Consider the following 20,923-nt stretch of genomic DNA (forward strand, 5'->3'; position numbering starts at 1 on the left):
TCTAATTACTGCTCCATCCCCTGCTATACCACAACAGACCATTTTGTCTCATCTCTCACCCACTGCCATACTAGATTTGACCATTGATCCGTGGAATTCAGTATCCTGCCTCCTGCTGCACCAGTTCAGAGAGCTGTCCACCTACTCCAGTATCCTGTTTCCAGTAGCAGCCTGTATCTGATGCTTCAGAGGAAGGTGAAACTCCCCATAATCCAGCTTGTCCAATGTGCAAAGCTGTTCACTGGGGTGGGGAAGGGGAATTATAGCCCAGCCCCAGCGGGGGGGATCTGTTTATGCCCCTGAAGCATGAGATACAATTACCACATTTTAGCTGGCCTCCCTACAAAAGTTATCACCCATTATAAGATCATCTGTCCCTCTTAAAAACCCATACACATATGGCCTCCTCTAGCAGTGAGATCCCCAGGCTGACATCTCAATTTGCAAAGAGGCACTTGCTTTGATTTGCTTGATGTTAAGTTCATCAAGGGACCTCTTTGATCTTTTGCATCATTTCTCCTAATAATCACCTTTAACTGTGGTAACTTGCAACCATTTCAATCAGTAGAGTGAATGTGGATCTGAATGGATTTGGTGAATCTGGCATTTGGTGAACGCCATTTGGTGAACCTGTGTAGCATTTCCTTACCGGTGGGTTCTGGTGAGGTTGGTGGTAGAGTTGGTGGTGGTGCAGTGGTGGTTATTTCTGGTTCTGAAATGACAAGGATGCCCAAAACGTTTTAGCAGGGAGCAGACCAAGACCCAGGCAAAAGTTCTAGGGGAGGCAGTCAGGAAGGGTGTTATGTTCACAGCACACACACACATTAAACAAAAACCATAAATTCCCTTGTTGGAAGTTTGCAATGTAACTCTACTTTATTTCTTAGAACTTAGAATAGCACACAAGAAGTCAAAAACAGAGAGAGAAGGAGAAAAAACAGGTTGTGCTCTGAGGCAGCGCGATACAACTCACCCGCCTTGCTTTAAGCGGGCTCTTTCCTGCCTGCTTCTGATCACAAGCAAGACTAAGAACATCTGTTCCCTTGCTTTTAGCGGTAGCTTGTAATTCCAACATAGTCCTCAATACACCACAAAAAGGAGAATGGGACCTACCTTTGCAAGCTATGATCACATATTGTGTGCAGTTGGATTTTTCCCTGAAGCAGCTCTTCAGGTCAACCGCATGACCCTGGCAAGCCACTTTGTTCATCGGCATCCATTCCAGGGGTTTCTGCTCCGAGTCTGGCAAATCTAGTTTGAGGTCTACATCGGAGGGGGAGCCATAGCCCAGATGTTTACAGACTGTTTCTGTGGCCTTCTTGTTCCAGCCACTGCTACAAACTCTCTGCCAGCTGCCCATACGGTTAACCTCCAGCAGGCCCAAATATCTGCAGCCAGAGCCCGTGAGTCTCATGCTCCACACTGCTGAGAAAGTAAAACAGCACCTTAGAGAGAAGAGAAGTGTTTAGGAAATCTCTCTCTCTCCACCCTTGTGTCTGTCTCCCTCTCTTTGGCTTTGTCTTCTCTACCACAAAAAAAGTGTGTTTTTACAGCGGGATAACTAGTATGTGTTCACTTCCCTGCTGTGCAATTCCAACAGAGACAAGGCACTGTAGTTTTTAGATATACAGGATGGCTTACGGGCAGGGGATAAAGTGCTGACTGAGCCTGAGCAAATAACTGATTTTTCAGTTTGGGGGATGAATTGAAAAATTCAGGAAAAAAATTTGGTATGAACTGAAACCGAATTTTGTTGGTTTTTTTTCATGCTGAAACGAAACAACAACAAATCTTTTCAGGTCAACCGAAACATTTTGTTTGACCACAAATGACATTTGTTTTAGTTTTTATTTCATTTCAGATTAAAGTAAATGTTTCATTCAGTCCCAAATGATTTTTTTTTTTTAAATTTTCCTTTTTAGGTGTTTTGAAATGAAACAAGGTGGGGGAGGTCATATCTTTTACTGGACCATCTCCTGTTGGTGAGAGAGACATGCTCTCGAGAGGACCCAGAGCTTCAGACTTGAAGAAGAGCTCTGCTAAGCTCGAACACTTGTCTCTTTCACCAACACAAGTTGATCCAATAAAAGATATTGCCTCACCCACCTTGTCTTTCTAACAGCCTGGGACCAATGTGGTTATAACAACACTGCAAACAATTTGAAATGAAACATCATTTTGAAATGGTTAAAATGAGCTTTTTTGATCTTTTCAAAAAAAAAAAAAAATTCCCATTTATTTCAGCCAACCCTATTTGTTAAATTTGACCCAATTTTGAGAATAGTCTTGGTGTCCCGAAAAAAGCACTTTTCTGCAAATTTACTATTCACTCACAATAAAATAAATAAATATAAATTCACAGAGCTGTAGTGCTGACCTCACCTGGCTGCCTTATATAAACTACAGCTGCCTTGTCTCCATTAGGATTTGACAATAGGATGGTGAATGCATCTTAATTATCCCCATGTAACTCACCCCCTCACAAACACCTTTTTGGCAGTGAAGTCAGTCTTCAACTCACTCTGTCTCCTATTAGTTATTTTTGCTTCTGTGCTGTCTGAAATGTTAGCAGCCGTTTTGCGAAGCAGAACAGGAAGGAAATGGTGCTTGTTTCTTTGTGTGTCTCTATGGATGTGTAATAGTATGTGTGTGTGTCTCTGAGCATGCATGCACTGGTACACACTGGTATGCAGGGGTAGACAGTGTGTCTATCTAGCTGGTCTATACTAGAGAAATGTTGCTGATGCTGTTCCAGTTCCATGGTGTTAGCAACATTGGGAGCCTTGGGATAGATGAGCTGCGAGCTGCTGTTGGATTTTAAGCACCAGGTTGATTAGCCCTGGGCTGACCAGTGTTAGAAGACATGACGCTAAAACCCCGTGGCACTTAGCAGTATGTCTGCATTAGGGCTCCCAACCTAGCTAATCTCAGTGAAGCTGTTTGCCATAGTGGGAAATTTTTCAAAACTGCCCTTCTGTAGCTGAGGCTTCTGTGTACCGGAGGTGTTGAGGGGTTATATGGTCATTGGAGCCCAGGCTCCTTGATTAAATCCTCCCCCAAAGATTTCTCAGGGTCTGAGGAGTACCAAGGCTACGAGTGGGGAGGTGTGTCTGGTTGGCTAGCCCTTGCTGCAATGACATCCTGGGGAGATGTACACACCAGGGCCGGGAATCCAGCATAAGTCTCTCTCATGATGTCGCAGAACAGTAAGCTGGTTACATCTGTTGCTGACAAGCTAAGTGACTGACGGCTGCCTGATTGGATTTTATTTGATAGCCAAGATCAACGTGGCTTGAAAGAGGCTTTAACAGATGCACTGACCTTCAGAGTTCTGGCCTTTCCCACTATGGCAGGAGGTCACTGTAAAGAGAAGAAATTGTCAGGAGAACTGAAATGGGCAGCCATGACTTCACATCAAACCTACTTCTCGTTAGAAACCAGTCAGCTAATATTGCAACTTTCCCCTTGGCCAGGGAACTTTGGCACCTGGATCTAAAAACTCTGCTCACGCTGAGGGACATTTCCTGCTAGAGGTGTCACCTCTGCATCTTCTGTCCTTCCCTGCAACATTTTTGGAGGAGCCTTCACTATCCTTTGAGAAAAACCATCACACCACAAACTATACCCTCCCCCAGCGGAGCTAACTCTCAGGCCTCAGAAATGGAAAGGATTCCTTAGGTCCCCATGAGGCCTAGGCAGAATTGTTCCTTTTATCAAGCCCATTTTAAATGTGATAGGGCTGTTGCTGCTTTTATGTCTGGGGCCTTTTCTGACCCACTGTTCAATTATTATTATTTATATTACAAAAGCACCTCCAGCCGCCATGGAGACTGGGGCCCTGGGGTGCACAGCACAAACACATAGTGAGACACAGTCTCTGCCCCAAAGACCTTATAGTCTAGAGAGACAAGACAGGCAATGGGTGGTAGGAGAAACTGAGGCATGAGAGGGAAAAGGACTTGCCCAAGGCCATGCAGCAGGTCGGAGCTGGGGATACAAGCCAGGTGAGACGCAGGGACCCCTTGATGCCCACTGGCAGAGGGCACAGGGTACAGAAGGGTTCCAGGAATCCATTTGGTCTGGTGTCTATATAATAGTTCATCAAAGGGTGTCATGTAAGGGCTCTACTGAAAGCTTATGTTACACTGATCAGCATCATCGCTGTGAAATGTATGTGCAGATAATATGTAAAGCCCTATGTATATATCCTGAAAATTATGCTTTTCACGGCCGTGAGTTGGGGCTGGTCACCAAAAAATGATAAACACCCTTTCCAGCATGAGACACTTATCTACCTATCTGGCTATATGTAAATAGGGTATTGTTTGCTTCACAATGAATGCCTTTTTACCGTCTAACCCAAATGCTAATCAAGAGAGAGCAAAGTCTCCAGGGAAGATTCTAGACAGAAAATAACAAGCAGCTGGGGGTACCCTGTTTACAAGTGAAGATACTGGATTGTTGGAACTCTCTTTGGGGGTACAGAGGTGCCCCTAGTTCTCCATCACCTAGGGAACATGTTGCCAGGATGCTTGTCTTATGAATGGAGGGTCACAGCCAGCCTGCTTGCTAAGTGCTGGGAGAAAGACTTGGGGTGAGCTAAACTTCATGAGCCAGAAAAATGTCTTTTTAGTTAAATCTAAGCTGTGGACGGCGTGTGGAGATGTTCACGGGGCTCAGGGGATGGGATTGGGCTCGTGGGGAGGGGGAGAGGATTATGCCTCTTGCTAACCTGCAGAGGGACAGTGGGGCTGTGTAGACTGAGATGGCAGGGCTTGTGTTGCCAGTGGCTGGTGGAGGGGGGTGACCCCCAGCAGGCACAAACAAGGCTCCCTTATGCTAAGGGCAGGTGGTGGAGAGGTGCCTCACAACCCTGGGTACCCCTGGGAAGTGTCACATCAGGTCTCCTGCGTCCCCGTCTGGATCTCTATCCACGAGACCACTCTGCCTCTCAGTCTGTGTTACACATCTCCTGCCAGTGGCTGGCCTACAGAGGTTTATGAGTCTTGCACTGCTTCGAGGGGGAGGATTGACTCCTGCAGCTCATGTCCTTAATGCTGAAGACCCTGAGTTCAAGCCCTGCTATCACCCCAGTCACAGCGGGATCATGTTCATGGCTGTAAACCCCGTTTCAAAAGAGATTTGGCCCAGCTTTCTTGAAAGCATTTGGAGTGAGATGGTAGCAGCTTCAGGTCCTTCAAGTGATCATCACAGGGATGGAGGGGGGGCAGCTGAAAGAAGGATGGCATGGCTCCGCAAAGCAAAATGCATTCTTTGCCTCACTGTGTGTTCCTGAAGATGGTGGGATGCTGGGTAGTGCATGTGGATTCCTACCTCAGGGGCTCTTTATGGGAAATCACAATACAGCTTTTGCCAGCCATGGTCTGCAGGAGAGAGTGGGCAGATCAAGGACATCTGCAGCAGAGGACACAAACCTCGTAGGCTAGTACAGCCTACGGTGGTGTGCCAGGAGCTCATCATGGAAGCTCTAAGCAAACAGGAAGGAGATCAAGCTAGGGAAGAGGCTTCTAACTCCGATCTAATGTAAGACAATGCACGCTGGAAAGAATGGTCAGCATGTCTCACCCAGGCGGATGGGCTCCGGTCTCATGGGCTATTTAGGGGAAAGGGATACTGGGCCGGAGAAAGGCTGTTGAGTAAGAAGATACTAGTCCACTACTGAGATCAATAGGATGATCTACACCAGTTGGAGATCTGGTCCATTGACTCATTGACTTCCAATGGGCTATGGATGATTTACACCAACTGGGAATCTGACTCGTTGGCGCCAATGACGTCATGCTGATTTACACCAGGTGGGGATCTGGCCCATTATATCTATATGGTCACTTGTCAGCGTAAAACAGCATAAAACTGTGCTTTTAAACCCTATTCAAAACTAGCTCTGTATTCTGCAACGAAGGCCTGACAACGCCGCCGTAACACCAGGATAACCTATAACCTTTTGGCCCATCACAGTAGAATATTGTCATGTATTTTTATAAGCAAATATCCCCAGGCTCCTTGCGCACGTGATTTATGATCTTTATATACGATCTAGAACTATAACAAGCTGCAATTAGTGCACAAACAGACAGAGGTGGGAAAGTGAAGAAAAGGTATCAGGAAAAGATGCATCAACGATATAGCGCTGTTTTTTGCACCTGATCCTCAGCCGGTGTAAATTCGTATTAGTATTTAGGACTGATCGCTTTGACTAGTTGAATTCACAGCTAATTTCTGTTTGGATGCCCATTAAAAAATTGCTGCCAGGTCTCACTGCTAACAGCTGTGAGCTAGTCTGTTAGCATGTCAGATTTCTGGAGGAAGGATATATGCATCCTAGCTTTCCTTTCCCCTTCTTGACTGTAGCTCAAGAAGGTTTTTGCTGTTGATATAAAGACTCAGGCCCAGGGCCCCAGATGATGTACATCTATGTCGCTTTATTGAGATCAATGCAGCTACATCAATTTACACCAGCTGAGCATCTGGCCTGCAGTTTAATTAAGGCCTTGTCTACACTTAAAAAATAAGTCGCCCTAACATAGGTCGACTTACAGCCCCCCACTACAATTACAGTAGTGGCTGATGTCCACACTGCCCTCCTTGGGTCGTTGGCACACGTCCTCCCCAAGATCACCTCCACTGACCTAAAGGGCAGTGTGGGGAGCTGAGAGCCCTGTTTCTCAGCTCCCTGCCCGGAGCCCCTCAGACTCCCGGGCTCCCTGTGGTCTGCCCTCACTCCCTGGTCCCATCTGGCAGCCTCCCCTTCTCTTTCCCTGCCTGGAGCTGGAGGAAGCCCCACAGGGATTCTCTGTTCCCCGCTCTCCTGGAACAGGCAGCCATGTCAATTTCATGCCTCAGCCATGTAACTGACAAGGCTGCCTGGGCCCTGAGGTGGTGGAGAAGCCTCCAGACTTCTGGCCCCAGCTCCCAGCCAAGAGCGGAGACCAGCAGCCCGGGCTTCTCGCCCCGCTCCCAGCTGACTTTGGTCGACAAAACTCTCTAGCGTAGACCAGGCCTTAATGCATAACATGCTTAGAGGCTTTCCCGGTTGGCACAGCCATTATTCACTCCCCTTTCTGTGGGGTGATGCTAAGTTAAAGCCCTAGCGGAAGACATTGCTGCTGGTATTTAAACTGTGGTTCTAGTCAGTCTGGTCCAGTGATAATCAGGGGGCTCCACACGGATTCTCACCCGCGAATCCAGATCAGATGTGCTCAATTCACAAATCCACAGCGGATTTTTCTAACCACCGCCAGCGCCGCAAGCTCCCTGTGGTCTCTGGGAATCCAGCGTAGCCTTTTCCTGCACCGCTGTCATTGCCAGAAATACAAAGTTCAGAGCGGGCAAGCCTGTTGATGATATGAGAGGCAGAACGGACGCCCTGCTCACTCTCCCATAGCTGTGCAATGCCCACAGAACTGGTGCAAGGACAATCTGTGGTGATTCAGACATACCATGAAGAAGGGGGCCACATTTCCATGCATTTTCCCACTCACATTGCACCTTAACACTGAGTTTTTGGATATTTTTAAATACTCAGAGCCAGATCCTCAACCGGTGCAAATCAGCATAGCTCCATTGGCGTCAATGAGCCAGTTCCCCAGCTGGCGTCAATCGGCCATAGCTCCAATAGAGTCAATGGGGCTTGCAGCAATTTAACTCAGCTGAAGATCTGGCCTATAGTATCTTTAACACAGAATGCAAATAGGGCAAGGGGTTTGGGGCAGGCCCGACGCACTGGGGTGACTTTATAGATTCATAGATTCCAGGGCCGGAAGGGACCATTGTGATCATCTAGTCTGAGTTCCAGTACAACACAGGCCTTGGAACTCCCCCAGAATAATCTGTTAGAAAAACCTCCCATCTTGATTTAAAAGTTGTCAGTGATGGAGAATTCCATTAAAACCACTTTCAACGGTTAATTACCCTCACCATTAAAAAGTGACACCTTATTTCCAGTCTGAATTTGTCTAGCTTCAACTTCCAGCTCTTGCATCCTGTTCTACTTTTCTGTGCTAGATTGAAGAGCCCATTGAAGAGCCTCACTGAACACCTACATATGCACCGTTGTTAAATGGATAAGAATGTAGCTGGTGTTTAAACTTCATGAAAACTAATGGGATGCTGCCTACATTGTTATCACTTGTCCGTAGCCTGTTATAATGCAATGGCAAACATTTCCATTGTAATTAAATAACCCAGCAAACAAAAAAAGAAGCCTCGTGTAATGCAAATGAAGAACTTTAACAGGAAAGTGCTAATTTCGAAGCAAGTGGTCGTTGTGTGAGATGACTGGAGATCAGACTCTAAATGAGCTTCTCACTCTCCATCATCAAAGAAAGAGCCCACAGAGGTAGTGACCCTATCAGCTTGGTTTCTGTGAGAAGAAGCTGTAAGTATGGACACAAGGAAAAAGTCTCTGGACTATTTGGATTCTAACAGGGAAGAACAACTGAACAAGACGATGAAGATCCCCAGAGTTACTCTGTGTATCCCTGACAGACTTTTGGGAAACTGACAGATTCCTACATCTCTGCTACCATTTGGAATTATAGACTTTGACTCACCTGTACATATATTTTCACCGGCTTTAACGTCTTAGTAACTCTCATTCTTTTTTCTTAGCTAATAAACCTTTAGTTAGTTCACTGTAGAATTGGCTGCCATTACTGTCTTTGATGTGAGATCTAGGATGCAAATCTACCTGGGTGAGGGATTGATCTCTTGAGACTGGGTGCAACCTGGAATATTTTGTGATTTTTGATGTAAGGGACCATTTGTCACATAGCCCAGCTTGCCTGAGCAGCAAGATAGACTGGAGTGCCTAAGAGGACGGTCTGTGAACTCCCCAAGTACTACAACAGTCTTATAATGAAGTCACATTTGGTACTGGGTTGGCAAAATCTAATTATAGGACATACCACCAGTTTGGGATGTCTGCCTTGCTTTTGGCAGTCTGTCCTGAAATAGGCACTCACAATCGTGAGTCACTCCAGCGAATGTAACACCGATTATTAAATATTTGTTCCTCATATAGGTACTTAGAGACTGTAACCAAGTCACCCCTTAACCTTCTCTTGTTAAGTGAAATAGACTGAGCTCTTTGAGTCTATCACTGTAAGGCAGGGTTGTCAAACTCGCTCAAAGTGACGGGCCGAATTCATAGAACCTCTACTCTGAAGGGGCCATACAATGCTCTCCGCCGAATATTTCAGGCACTCTGCCCATTTTCGGCGGCGCAGCATCAGTACCTTTCAGCGCTGCCCTTTTGCTGTGGGGGCACTGACATTGCCACTTTAAGAGATTTCTAGGAGGGATTACCCGCCGCCGAAAAAATGAGGACGAGTTCCCCTTTTCGGCGGCAGGGTGCTGGAACGAAGGGTATTGCCGCTTTAAGACGCTGGCCCCTACTTACTTTCCGTGGCCGGGATCAAAGAGGTACGCGGGCCACATAAAAAAGCTTCGCGGGCCAAATGCGGCCCGCGGGCGTATGTTTGACACCCCTGCTGTAAGGCATGGTTTCTAATCTGTTAATCATTCTTGAGGCTCCTTTCTGAATCCTCTTGAACATCCTTCTTGAATTGTGGACACCAGAGCTGGACACAGTATTCCAGCAGTGGTCATGCCAGTGCCAAATACAGAGGTAAAAATAACTCCTCTACTCCTATTTGAGATTCCCATTTATGCATCCCAGGATAGCGTTGCTCTTTTGGCCACAGCATCGCCCTGGGAGCTCCTGTTCAGCTGATTATCCACCACAACCCCCACATCTTTTTCAGAGTCACTGCTTCCCTGGATAGAGTCCCCCATTCTGTAAGGACAGCCCACATTCTTTGTTCCTAGGTGTATACATTTACATTTAGCCATATTAAAACGCACATTGTCTGCTTGCCCCCCGCTAACCAAGTGATTCAGATGGCTCTGTATCAGTGACCTGTCCTCTTCATTATCTACCACTCCCAGATTTTTAGGTCATCTGCAAACTGTATCAGGGATGACTTTACGTTTTCTTCCAGGTCATTTGTAAAAATGTTAAAAAGCACAGAGCTAAGAACTGATCTCTGTGGGATCCCACTAGAAACACATCCATTTGATGATGAGTCCTTGCTTGCAGTTACATTTTGAGACCTATCATTTGCCAGCTTTTAATCCATTTAATGTGTCCTATATTAATTTTATATCTGTCTAGTTTTTTAATCAAAATGTCATGTGCGATACCAAGTCAAAAGCCTTACAGAAGTCTAAGTATATTACATCAACCCTGTTACTTTTATCAACCAAACTTGTAATCTCATCAAAAAAAGATATCAAGTTTGTTTGATAGGATCTGTTTTCCATAAACCTTTGTTGATTGGTATTAATTAAATTACCTCTCTTTGATTCTTTAGAAATCGAGTCCTATATCAGCCCCTCCATTATCTTGCCTGGGATCGATGCCAGACTCATAGGCCTATAATTACTTGGGTCATCCCGTTTACCCTTTTTAATATTGGCACATTAGCTCTCTCTCAGTCTTCTGGAACTTTCTCTGTATTCCAAGACTCACTGAAAATCAGCATTAACTGTCCAGCGAGCTCCTCAGCCAGGTCTTTTAAAAGCCCTGGAGGCAAGTTATCTGGACCTGCTGATTTAAAAATGCCCAACTCTAGCACTTTTAACCTGAAGAACTCTGTGAATGGGACTCTTTCAATAAAGGGCAACTCTGAAATGATTTACTGTTTTAGTAAAGGCCAACATTTTCAAAGAAGTGATTAATGATTTTGAGTGTCCAATCTGAGATGCCTTAAAGGAACCTGATTTTTGGAAAGCACTGAGTGCCCATCCTCTTGCAATAGGATTCCTTTTCAGGTGTCTCAAGTTGGTCATCCAAAAATCACTTTGGAAATTTTGGCCAACAAGTTCAGTTCCTCTCTGGGAAGCTCTGTCAGTGAGGCTGCCCCTGGTTTGAATTGGTTCTGGTGTCTCATGCCAATAGCACGCTGGTTTGATTTTATGATCTGCAGTTGATACTTTGTCAATGTCGAGAAAACGAATGGACATAGAGTTTTTGAATAGGAGGGATAGAGAGGAAAAGAGAGCATGTTTCAATGGCATGGTATTGCAGCCATCTGGGGGACAGTGTCCAGCTTTGGCTGCCTCATTGTAAGAAAGACAGAGCTGAGATGGGAAAAGTCCAGCGCAGGCAAAAAAGAATGAACTAATTTGCGCAGTGCTTTGGAGACTCAGAATACTCTGTGAGTGCTAAGTAATAATATCAATTCCTAGCTCTCATCTAGTATTTTTTTATCCATAGATCTCAAAGAGCTTCACAAAGGAGGTCAGTAGCGTTATCCCCATTTTACAGATGGGGAAACTGAGGCACAGAGCAGTGACGTACCCTGTATCACTCAGCAGACCAGTTAGAATTGGGAATAGAACCCAGGTATTTTAATTGCAGCATTATTTATTATTATTTGATTCTGTTTATTTATTTAATCATCATCATCATGAATTTTAAGGCTCAAAGGAGGCCATTATAATCATCCACTATAACACAGGCCATGGAATTCACCAGCGATTCCTGCATCAAGCCCATATCTTGTGGTTGAGCTACAGTATATTTTTAAGAAAGACATCCAGTCTTGATTTATTATTGTTAGGCTGGTAGCATTTCCAGATCCCAGTCCGGGGTCAAGACCCCATTGTATCTGGCTCAGTATAAACAACACAAAAGCAGCCATTGCCCCAGAATGCTCACAGTCTAGGATTTAGACAGTACCTTGGATTTAGCCTTGACTTCACTCAAAAGTTGTACTGCTTTAACACCAGTGGAGTTAAAAGGGGCATCACCCCTCTAGTGTAGGCATAGTTATATTGGCACAATGGTGTTTATATCTGCATAGCTTATTCCATTATGAGAAGGGGAATAAAATACACTGGTATAAGGTAACTTCCTACTGGAATAGCTGTGTCCACACCGGGCGTTGTGCTGGTAAAATAAATCGCACCTCTAACCGAAACAGGTAGCTCAGTACAAAAACTGCCTGTAGAGTAGGCCTTTGGGCAGGGATGATTCGTTTGTTATGCATGGCTGTACAATGCCTAGCACAGCAGGGCCCTGATCCATGACACACAACAGGAGCATGTACAGACAAACAGTGGGGAGGACAAAGAGGCCTCTAAGGGCCGTGACTGCGTTTTAATGCAGCCTCGTGGATTTCAACTCTCTCGGCACCAGCGTTGGTTTTTTATTTTATTTTTCTGAAGGGTGAGTCCAATATACTTAGATTTTCTTTCTCGCCGCTTGAGGCAGTGAGCAGATTTTGTGCCGGAGTTGGCAAATGTCCCCGATAGTCCGTGCCAAGAGATCATCGCATCCAGGGTAGTTGAGCACCAGATGGAGAAAAGTTTTATCTGGAGGGGCCTCAGGCATATCAGATAAACAGGGAAAATGTGGCAAATGGACCCAACCCTAGGCTTACTTGGTCCTGCCATAGTGCAAGGGGCTGGATTTGATGACTTCTCAAGGTCCCTTCCAGCCCTATAATTCTACGATCCCTCCTTTATGCCCATGGCTGTTTGGATTTGACCCTGATTTCTGAGCCTTCCAGAACCACGATGGGACTTTTAGATCTTATATTTGGTGCCTAGAGGCCATGGTGACTGGCGGACAGATGCATTCTGTAGGGGAAATCAACTTGCCTTCCTCACAGACATCCGGCCTTGGCTGTAGACTGGCTGGATGACAAAGTTGGTTCAGTACAGCAGTATAATTTATCAAGTCCTGTGTGTCCCTGTTCCCTTGCTCTTCCAGAGTCCCCTCCTCTGCTTCTTCTTTGGCTGCTGTCTGGTGGGGGGAGGTTTATTACAATCCTGGGATTATTATTCAGGCCAAACGTCAATTGAAATTGATGGGCTACATCCTGATTGGTGCTGAGCTACCCTGGCAGAAATTTCACCCAAATGGGGACTGAGTAAGGACCTAGAGCAGTGGTTCCCAACATTTTTGGCTTGAGGGCCACAAATATCATTTTTACAACCCTGAAGGGCCACCAGTCTATCAACTCATAAAAAAGGTATTGATGTATACGCCATTAAGGACTATAAATCACTACATATTTAGAGTAAACATTTTGATGCTACTGTGCTCATTTTTACATTCACTATTTTACACCTACAACTCACTCACAGTCTGTCACACGCTCACAGACAAAGCACTAGTGCAGATGAGTGACTGTCACTACACACTGAAGCACATGGCCTGGCAGCTAAGTCATGGTGGGTGGCCTGCTACGTGCGGGCCAAACCAGAAGGCATTGATTTTTAGAGTCCTGTCCCTCCTCAAGCATGGTAGGTCCTGGCTGCTCCATCAGCAGCGCCTCCCCCTCCACCCCACTGCAGCCAGATGGAAGGAATTCAGCGAGGAGGCTGCCTCCTTGCTGATCTCCCATCCCCCTGGCTACAGCAGGGAAACTGCACACGTCCTGGGGCCCTAGGCAGTGGCTCCATTCTGCAGCCAGGGGGATGGAAAATCAGTGCTCCCCTCCCTCTGGCTCCAGCAGGGATCCCAGCACCTAGGGACCCAGGCGGAGCACTTTGCGCTGAGCTCCTGTCCCCTTGGCTGTAGCAAGGAGCCTGCGCCAGTCTTCTAGTCCCACGGCAACGCGCTCCGCCTTAGGCAGTGGCTCCCGTTTGCAGCCAGCAAGAGTGGAGCGGCGGGCCACTTTGAAAGACCCCATATGTCATTTTTGGCTCCTGGGCCACAGGTTGGGAACCACTGACCTAGAGGGTTGTCCCAGAGAGAGAAGAGATGGAAAAGACCTAGACATTTACCTCTCCTCCATTCACCCCAGGATCCCCCAGCCTGGGCCAGGGGGGGATTCATCGGCTAGGTTGTTTGTTATGCACTTGTTAAGTCCCGAGAACGCAGAGGCCCTGAATAGGCGCTCCTGGCCCCAAGGCACTTACGAGGTCAGTTAGCTGACTGTGCGATTTGGACACAACCCGTGGGCTGTCTGGGGAATGAGAGGGACAGTTTCCCAATGGTGCTGTGGCAAACACAACATGCCCTGCAGTAATTATACATTGACCTGGTTACCGCTCCATGGATATTTTGGTCTGAGTGTTTCTTGCTAGGGTCAAGCAGCCAGGAGGCGGTGGCTCATGACGGCGACCAACCACCTGCTGCTTAAGAGTCATTAGGAGACAATGCTGGAATGATTAGCTCCAAAGGTCCCCTTGGAGCCTTCAGGATTGGTTTAGCCAGGAGGGGCCAAAGCCCATCACTCCCAGTATAAATCTCCGGAGGAACAAAGCCTTGGCCAGGTTTAAAAAGGGACGCCGGGGGAGCCAGACTGAGATATGGGAGCTGGTGGGGGAGTTTGAGGAAACTTGACCTGCTTTGGTCCCACTTGTGGGTTGGCAGGATTTAGGTAAGGGCGTGTCCACACATGGGAGTTATTCTGGATTAATAAGGTAAGGTGTGAATTTGAGGTGGAATAGCTATTCCTGAATATAGCTCCTTGTATAGATAAGCCCTAAAATAGACATGCACGAAAGCTGTCTGCTCATTTAAAATCCCTTTTTCTCTCATGCTTTGCTCCAGCTGCTAAATAAAAAATCCCGTGTTTAAGGCAGGCTATTGGTCGCTATCCCTGGTCACAGGTTCCCCACGCCAAATAGGGCTGCAGGCTGGTAAGTGGATTGTATAAGCAGGACAACGTACCTGGCTCCTGGTCTAAAAGGGGAAGAATTGCGAGATCCCACCCTGAGACAAGGGCAGGAGACCCAAAACCTGATGTAGGTGCACGCAGGGAGACATTGGGGCAACCAGCCAGCCCACCCAGGGTTTGGGACATGTGCATCAGTACGTTCTCAACAGAGTTGGGCGGGAAACGATTTCCCTGGCCTGCAAAAGCATTTGAGTTTTCAAAAAAAGCTCGTGTGATGCACTGGGATGAAGCTGAGCCCTTTTCAATTTTTTTCCCCCCACTAAAAAATTGAGAGGGAGAGAGACCTCAGAATATGCCAGTGGTTAGGGTGCTCACCTAAGGTATGGGAGGTGCTGATTTAAATCCCTGTTCTGCCTGATTCAGATAAGGGGGTTGAAACCAGCTGTCCCACATTGCAGGGAAGTGCCCAAACTATAAAGCTATTCGCTATGCCCAAGTGCGGCTCTGATCGTGGCTTTGACCAGAAACTCCATCCTGGACCTGAGCAAGCACCCTGAAGAACGTTTCCTTTCCTGCGAAAAGATTCGGTTTTTAACAAATTGGCATTTTCCGATGAAAAACTTTTTTGCCGAAAATCTCCTGGGGCTCGGCCCATCCAGTTTGAAATGGCTCAAGAGACACTGACGCTGTTTTCCCTTATCTCGAGTCCTCACTCGCGCACCCCCTTTCCAGGGCTCACAAAATTGCCACTTTGCATGTTGTTACGATTCTTACTTGTATTGCAGTAGTGGCTACGGGGCTCAGTCACTGATCAAGGCCTGTTGTATTCAGTGCTGAACAAACAGAGAGCGAGTTCCTGCCACAGAGAGCCCATGGTCTAGGATTAAAACAAGATGCCAAGGGTGGATAAATAGACAAATGGAAGGGATGGAGGACCAGGTATCAGGAAAAGATGGAGCCATTGCATAACTGCTTTTTGCACCTGAGCCTTTGCTGGTGTAAATTTGCCTAACTCCCCAGGTCGTGTCATTCCATTGATGCCAATGCCCATTTATACCTGTTGCGGCTCGGCTTCATATTGCGTCATGGTTTAGAGCCCCGCTTTATTTCAAACAGTGCAGTGCTAAATAGCAGGTTGATTTCATTTATGGGGCTCTGCTCATTTGATTGGCTGATGTTTTGACCCTCTATGTTTCTTTTCCAGTCCTTTAATCAGCATCCATCCCGGAGTAAATCACCAAACACACTCTGACGCCATATGAGCACAATGTAAAGCTATTATCTTAAACCCCCGAGCACACTACCCAACTGGGGCAGCAAACACAAAGACACGGCGAATGCTCTCTGGGAAAACTGCAGCTGGCGTAAATCAACCACGGTGGAGTGAGGCAGGTCAACCCCGGTTGGGATCTGGCCCATCAATGCCAATGGAGCCCAGCTGATTTACACCAGCTAGGGATCTGGCCCATTGGCACCAATTGAGTGATGCCAATTTACCCCAGTTTGGGATCTGGTTCATTGTTTTAGGTTCCTGGAAAACCAACGCTGTGACAGGGTGAAATCCACCACTGCACCAAAGGGCTCACTGTGTCTCTGCACTGTTTCAGGAGAGCCTCATCTATCCTGTCCTGGTCCCCCTGCCCGGACACCTGATGAGGCAAGAAGCTGTGTGATTGCTGCACGCCCTGATTGCAGACGGCAGGGTGCTCACACACACCAGGATTCCTCTGGAGAGCAGGGCAGCCATGCCGAGTCCCTGAATGGAAGAGGCCGGTTCGAGTACTTACCCCACAGCCCCACCAAGACCAACAGGATGAGTGCCGGCTGCTGGACTCCCATCGGGCTGGGTCTCTCCCTCCTCCACATCCTGTCTGAAGCCGTGAGCTCGGGGCAGAGCAAGCAGGCGTTTGCGCCCCAGCCGGCTCTGCTACCTGGCACGGGGCAGGGGAGGGGGCCGGGAGGAAGAGGCTGCTTTTCCTCCCTCTGTGGTTCTCTGCGTCATAGCTCGCTCAGTTGAAACCCAGCCTGCCAGCTTCCTTGACAGAGCCTGTCGAGCGCAAGCGAGGCGCCGAGGCCTCGTACTGAGGTTTCGGCTCATACCTCCTCACAGCCAGCCGCCCCAAGACCCCAGTGCATGAATTCCCGGGGCTGGGAGAGAGGGCAAACGTTGAATGTGTTACAAGTCTAAACAGAGCGCACATGGAGCCCACACTCCTCTCTGAGCATCAGGGAAGGGTCCCACAAAGGGGGGGGGGGCGCGCGCGAGGGGACAGGGGCTCGGCTCCTGTGGGTATGGAGCAGAGAGCAATGCAGCCCTGAGCTGAGTAAACCTAGGATCAAATTCCCCCTCCCACCTTAGGAGATTGGGGTAATCAGGGTAGGAGGGCTGAGCCCCCCAGACTGAGTCAACATGGAGACTGAATCCCTCTCAGACCTAAGGGGTGGGGGGGGCAGGATCCCCCAGAGCAGGGAATGCAGGGGGTGACCCTGATATGGGGGTGAGGAAAGGGCAGTGGATTCTAGGGGAGACTAAAGATACCCAATAGCAACAATGGAGTGAAAGGGCCAGATCCCCAGCAGGTGTAAATCAGTGTCACTTTATTGGAGTCGATGGCCCAGACCTTCAAAGGGTGTAAATTGGCATCACCCCTGCTAAGGATCTGGCCCTTGTTGTCAATGGAAGAGCCACTGCTGAGCAGATACTGATGTGGTTGTTACGTAACGCCTGGCCCCGACAGAAATAACCTGATCCAGTTCAATAATAACCTCCCCCTGTCCCTGAGCTGATGTGTTTTTTCTCCCTGCTATATTTACTCCCTTATCTCCGCCTGTGGTTGCCGTTTGAGGTGAGAAAGTTTTCTGCTCAGCGGCAGGAAATTTGCAGCCAAACACTCCGTGCAGAAAAACCCCCAGAACGCTGAGTGAACTGCACCCTTGACGGCTCCAAGCCGGCTCACTGTTATCTGCACAGCAGAGACACTCAGTGAGGATGGGACCCTGCAGGCACATGCACCAAAACCAGCACAGTTATCTGCACAGGGCCACTGCAGCAACCGACGCACGGTTGCTGTTTAGCTTCATCTTGATGATCGCACACCAGGCCCCTCGACTGTGTACCTCCAAAGGTCACCAAGGCATTGCTCACCTGCTCTGCTTTGACTAGCTTCAGGAACCAGCTTTCACATGGCAGTTACTGAGAAATAGGCACGCAAGAATTCCCACCCTCCATTAAACAAGATAGTAAACCCAGGAGGGGCAACTTCCACCAGTTCCCAGAGACATCCAAGACTTACACAGAATCAGGCTTATATACCCATGAGTTCTATTACCTGGGGCTCGATACAGAGGCCAGGTCCTCTGCTGGTATAAATCAGCATGATGCCAATTGAGCAATGCTGATTGACCCCAGCTGGGATCTGGCCCATTGACTCCAATGGAGCTATGGCCGATTGACCCCAGCTGGGATCTGGCCCATTGACTGCAGTGGAACTATGGCTGATTGATTCCAGCTGGGATCTGGCCCATTGACTCCAATGGTGCTATGGCTGATTGACTCCAGCTGGGATCTGGCCCATTGACTCCAATGGCGCTATGGCTGATTGACCCCAGCTGGCAGCCTGTCCTCACTCCCTCTCCAGCACGGCTCCCCAGGACTTGAGAGGGGAGTTGAGGCTCCATGGCCAGTTTAGCCCTTGGCCTCTCTGAAGCTGTTGCCAGCCACTGGCCCAATTAGGACATGATCAAAGCCTGCGGGTGGGGGGGGTAAAGGGATTCTGTCCCTTGAGTCAAGTGGTGATTGGCTCTGGCCCTTCCTGCCAAGGATGGAGCTGCACTGAATCGCCGGGTTAATATCACACAGGGGCCATTACAGTGGAACACACCCTGCAGGTACAAATCTCAGTGCCCCGTTCGTGCTGGATTCCGGGGGGCTGCTGTTCTAACCCAGGCTGTGCCGTGGGCTGCTGGACTGATCCATTCTCCCCAGGGCACAGATGACCCTAGAGATCCCCTTCTCCCCACACTCTCAGATAAGCACACACTGCTATTGCCTGTATGGGGGGGGGGAGGGGGGTGATCAATCATTCCCTAATTAAGTCTTTGGAATTCTGTTCAAGACCATTAATAAAGGTCGTTTCCCATCAACCTGCTGGCACTGCTGCTGTGGGGAGAGTTTCCCATCTCTTCCCGGGTGCCAAGCCCATTGGGATGTGCTGCAGGCTCTCAGAGGGCACCCCCCTGCTGACTGGAGTGGGGCATTGCTCCCTGGCTGGAGAGGGCAGAATCTGACCCCAGGCAGTGTCTGTTTTAATTGTCTCCTATCCTAGACCCCCTTTGCCTCTGCACCTCTCGCCTCACTTCTCTTGGCCCTGATCCTGCCTCCGTTGGAGTCAGCCGGAGCTGGGCCACTGGCACCGATCCTCCTTTTCCTTCTCCCCCATGGTATAGGGATCTAGTTGTAGATGAGCCGGGCTGAAATCAATGCCATTACCCCGGGGAAGGGGCCGGCCCAATGGGCCCGAGTCTGCTCTCATGCACACTGCAGCTTTTCACTGTGCAGCTCCTCTGACTCCAGGGGCCTGGATTTTCACTGGTAAAAGGGGGATTAAAACTCAAGCATATGGGACCGGATCCTCAGCTGGTATATATAGGCATAACTCCCCCCTGCCCCTCCCCGGCTTCAATGGAGCAACACTGATTTACACCAGCTGAGGATCTGGCCCCATGAGGTGCACATGGCTGTACCCACATCCTTCCCCGCCCCCCCGTGACGTCCTGGTGACCATGCAGCAATTTGTGTCCTGGGTGCCCTGCTCTCATCTCATGCTCCATCCCTTTGGGGCATTTCCTGCAGTCACAACTATTGACAGGCTAAAGATTTTCCATGACACAAGAGGAAGTTTGCTTGCACGGGCCGTGTGTGTGGTGTATGCCTGTCAGCCGGCAAGGTCATGAGCTGGGGTGAGGAGGGAGGGGGATGGAGGGAGCTTGGTGTGGCGCCGATGAGATGCGGTGCCGGTCTCGCTGCAGGAGACACACAGCCCTGCTCAGTGCCTCGGGCTCCTGGGGCCAGAGCAGATGGGAAGTGAAATGGCCCCTTGGAGAGGTTCCAGCGAGGTAAATAACATTTTGATCTTATGCCTCTCTGCTCCTTTCGCTTCTCTCCCCTCCAGATCCCTTCAGCAAAGCAGAGCAGGACTCTCCCTGCCACTCCACGGCCTGGGCAAAATGCGCAGGGGGGGTGGCGTCTGAGGCGGTTGTCTGGCTCGGCAGCTGTTTAGGCCCAGAAACATCATGCTACCAGGAGTGGTAGGGAGTGCTGGCCTGCAGCTGTGACCGTGGCTCTCCAACCCCGCAGGTGTCAGAAGCGTCCCGGGGGGAAAAAAACCCATGTGGCTTGATTCTGGGCCATCTGCATAGAGGGCTGGGACAGTGGTGCAGAAGGGCTGGCCCGTCTCGCACTCCCCCCGCCCTATTCCCGAATAGAAAGGCCGAAGCGCACCTACGCCGGATGTTGCTGGCTGCGTCTGCGGATCGGGGACTGTGAGCTAGTTCCGGTCCCCCACCCACACGTCCTCCAGCTGGGATGCTCCACGCCCGGCATGGGAGGTGTGGCCGAGGTGCAGCTGAACTCTGGCTACTCCCGGCTTCAGTAGTGTCCCTTAGGGACGTGGGCAGCTGGGTGTACATGAGAGTAGCCACGCTGAGGGCCACACTGAGCTTGGTGCCCGACCAGCCACAGGGCCTTCAAAAGATTGGAATATAAAAAATCCGAGGGGTAATTTCATAGGTGGTGGAAGATCAAAAGTCCTGTTGTCCTTGTGTCTAGCTCCAGGCGGAACGTAACTGTCCCCAGCATGGCATGGAAGCTCTGAGTTTAATCTGGGGAGTTAGAAAGTGTCACTGCTATGTGGATGGGAAGCGATTTCCTTTGGTCACAGACCTTCAGCCTCCAGTTTCAATCAGTAACCCACAGCGCGGCGCTCGGGCCATGGCTGAGGCATGGTTCTGAGCAGGGGCGGGGTTCTCGGGCGCTCAGCGGCAGTACTGCAGGTTCAAAAGCTACCAGCTGAGGATCCAGCGCCACAGCAGTCTCTGCTACTGGCGCTAGAGGACGGAGGGCCAGATTTTTCAAAGGGATTTAGGCACCTAAAGATTCAGCTGGGTGCCCGGCAGGATTGTCCGAAGCCCCAGAGCAGGATAGGCGCCTAAGCCTCACTGAAATCCTTTGTGAGGTGCACCAGTCGTGCCTTTTACATCCCCTTTTG

General features: G+C 48.9%; 1 protein-coding gene across 1 annotated transcript in view; it reads right to left on the reverse strand.

Moving 5' to 3' along the window:
* The window catches only part of CD5 (CD5 molecule), a 53,441-nt gene that overhangs the window by 8,026 nt on the left and 24,492 nt on the right, over window positions 1–20,923 (reverse strand). Inside the window, exons 3-5 of the mRNA XM_067541557.1 lie at window positions 3,322–3,360; window positions 1,114–1,425; window positions 650–712 (exon numbers count right to left, since the gene is read on the reverse strand). Coding sequence (XP_067397658.1) covers window positions 650–712; window positions 1,114–1,425; window positions 3,322–3,360 — 414 coding nt within the window. The remainder of the gene's footprint in view (window positions 1–649; window positions 713–1,113; window positions 1,426–3,321; window positions 3,361–20,923) is intronic.

The sequence above is a fragment of the Emydura macquarii genome, unplaced genomic scaffold, assembly GCF_026122565.2.
Source record: "Emydura macquarii macquarii isolate MOO-44397 ecotype Brisbane River unplaced genomic scaffold, CSIRO-AGI_Emac_v2 contig_670, whole genome shotgun sequence".
In the NCBI taxonomy this organism is placed as follows: Eukaryota; Metazoa; Chordata; order Testudines; family Chelidae; genus Emydura; species Emydura macquarii.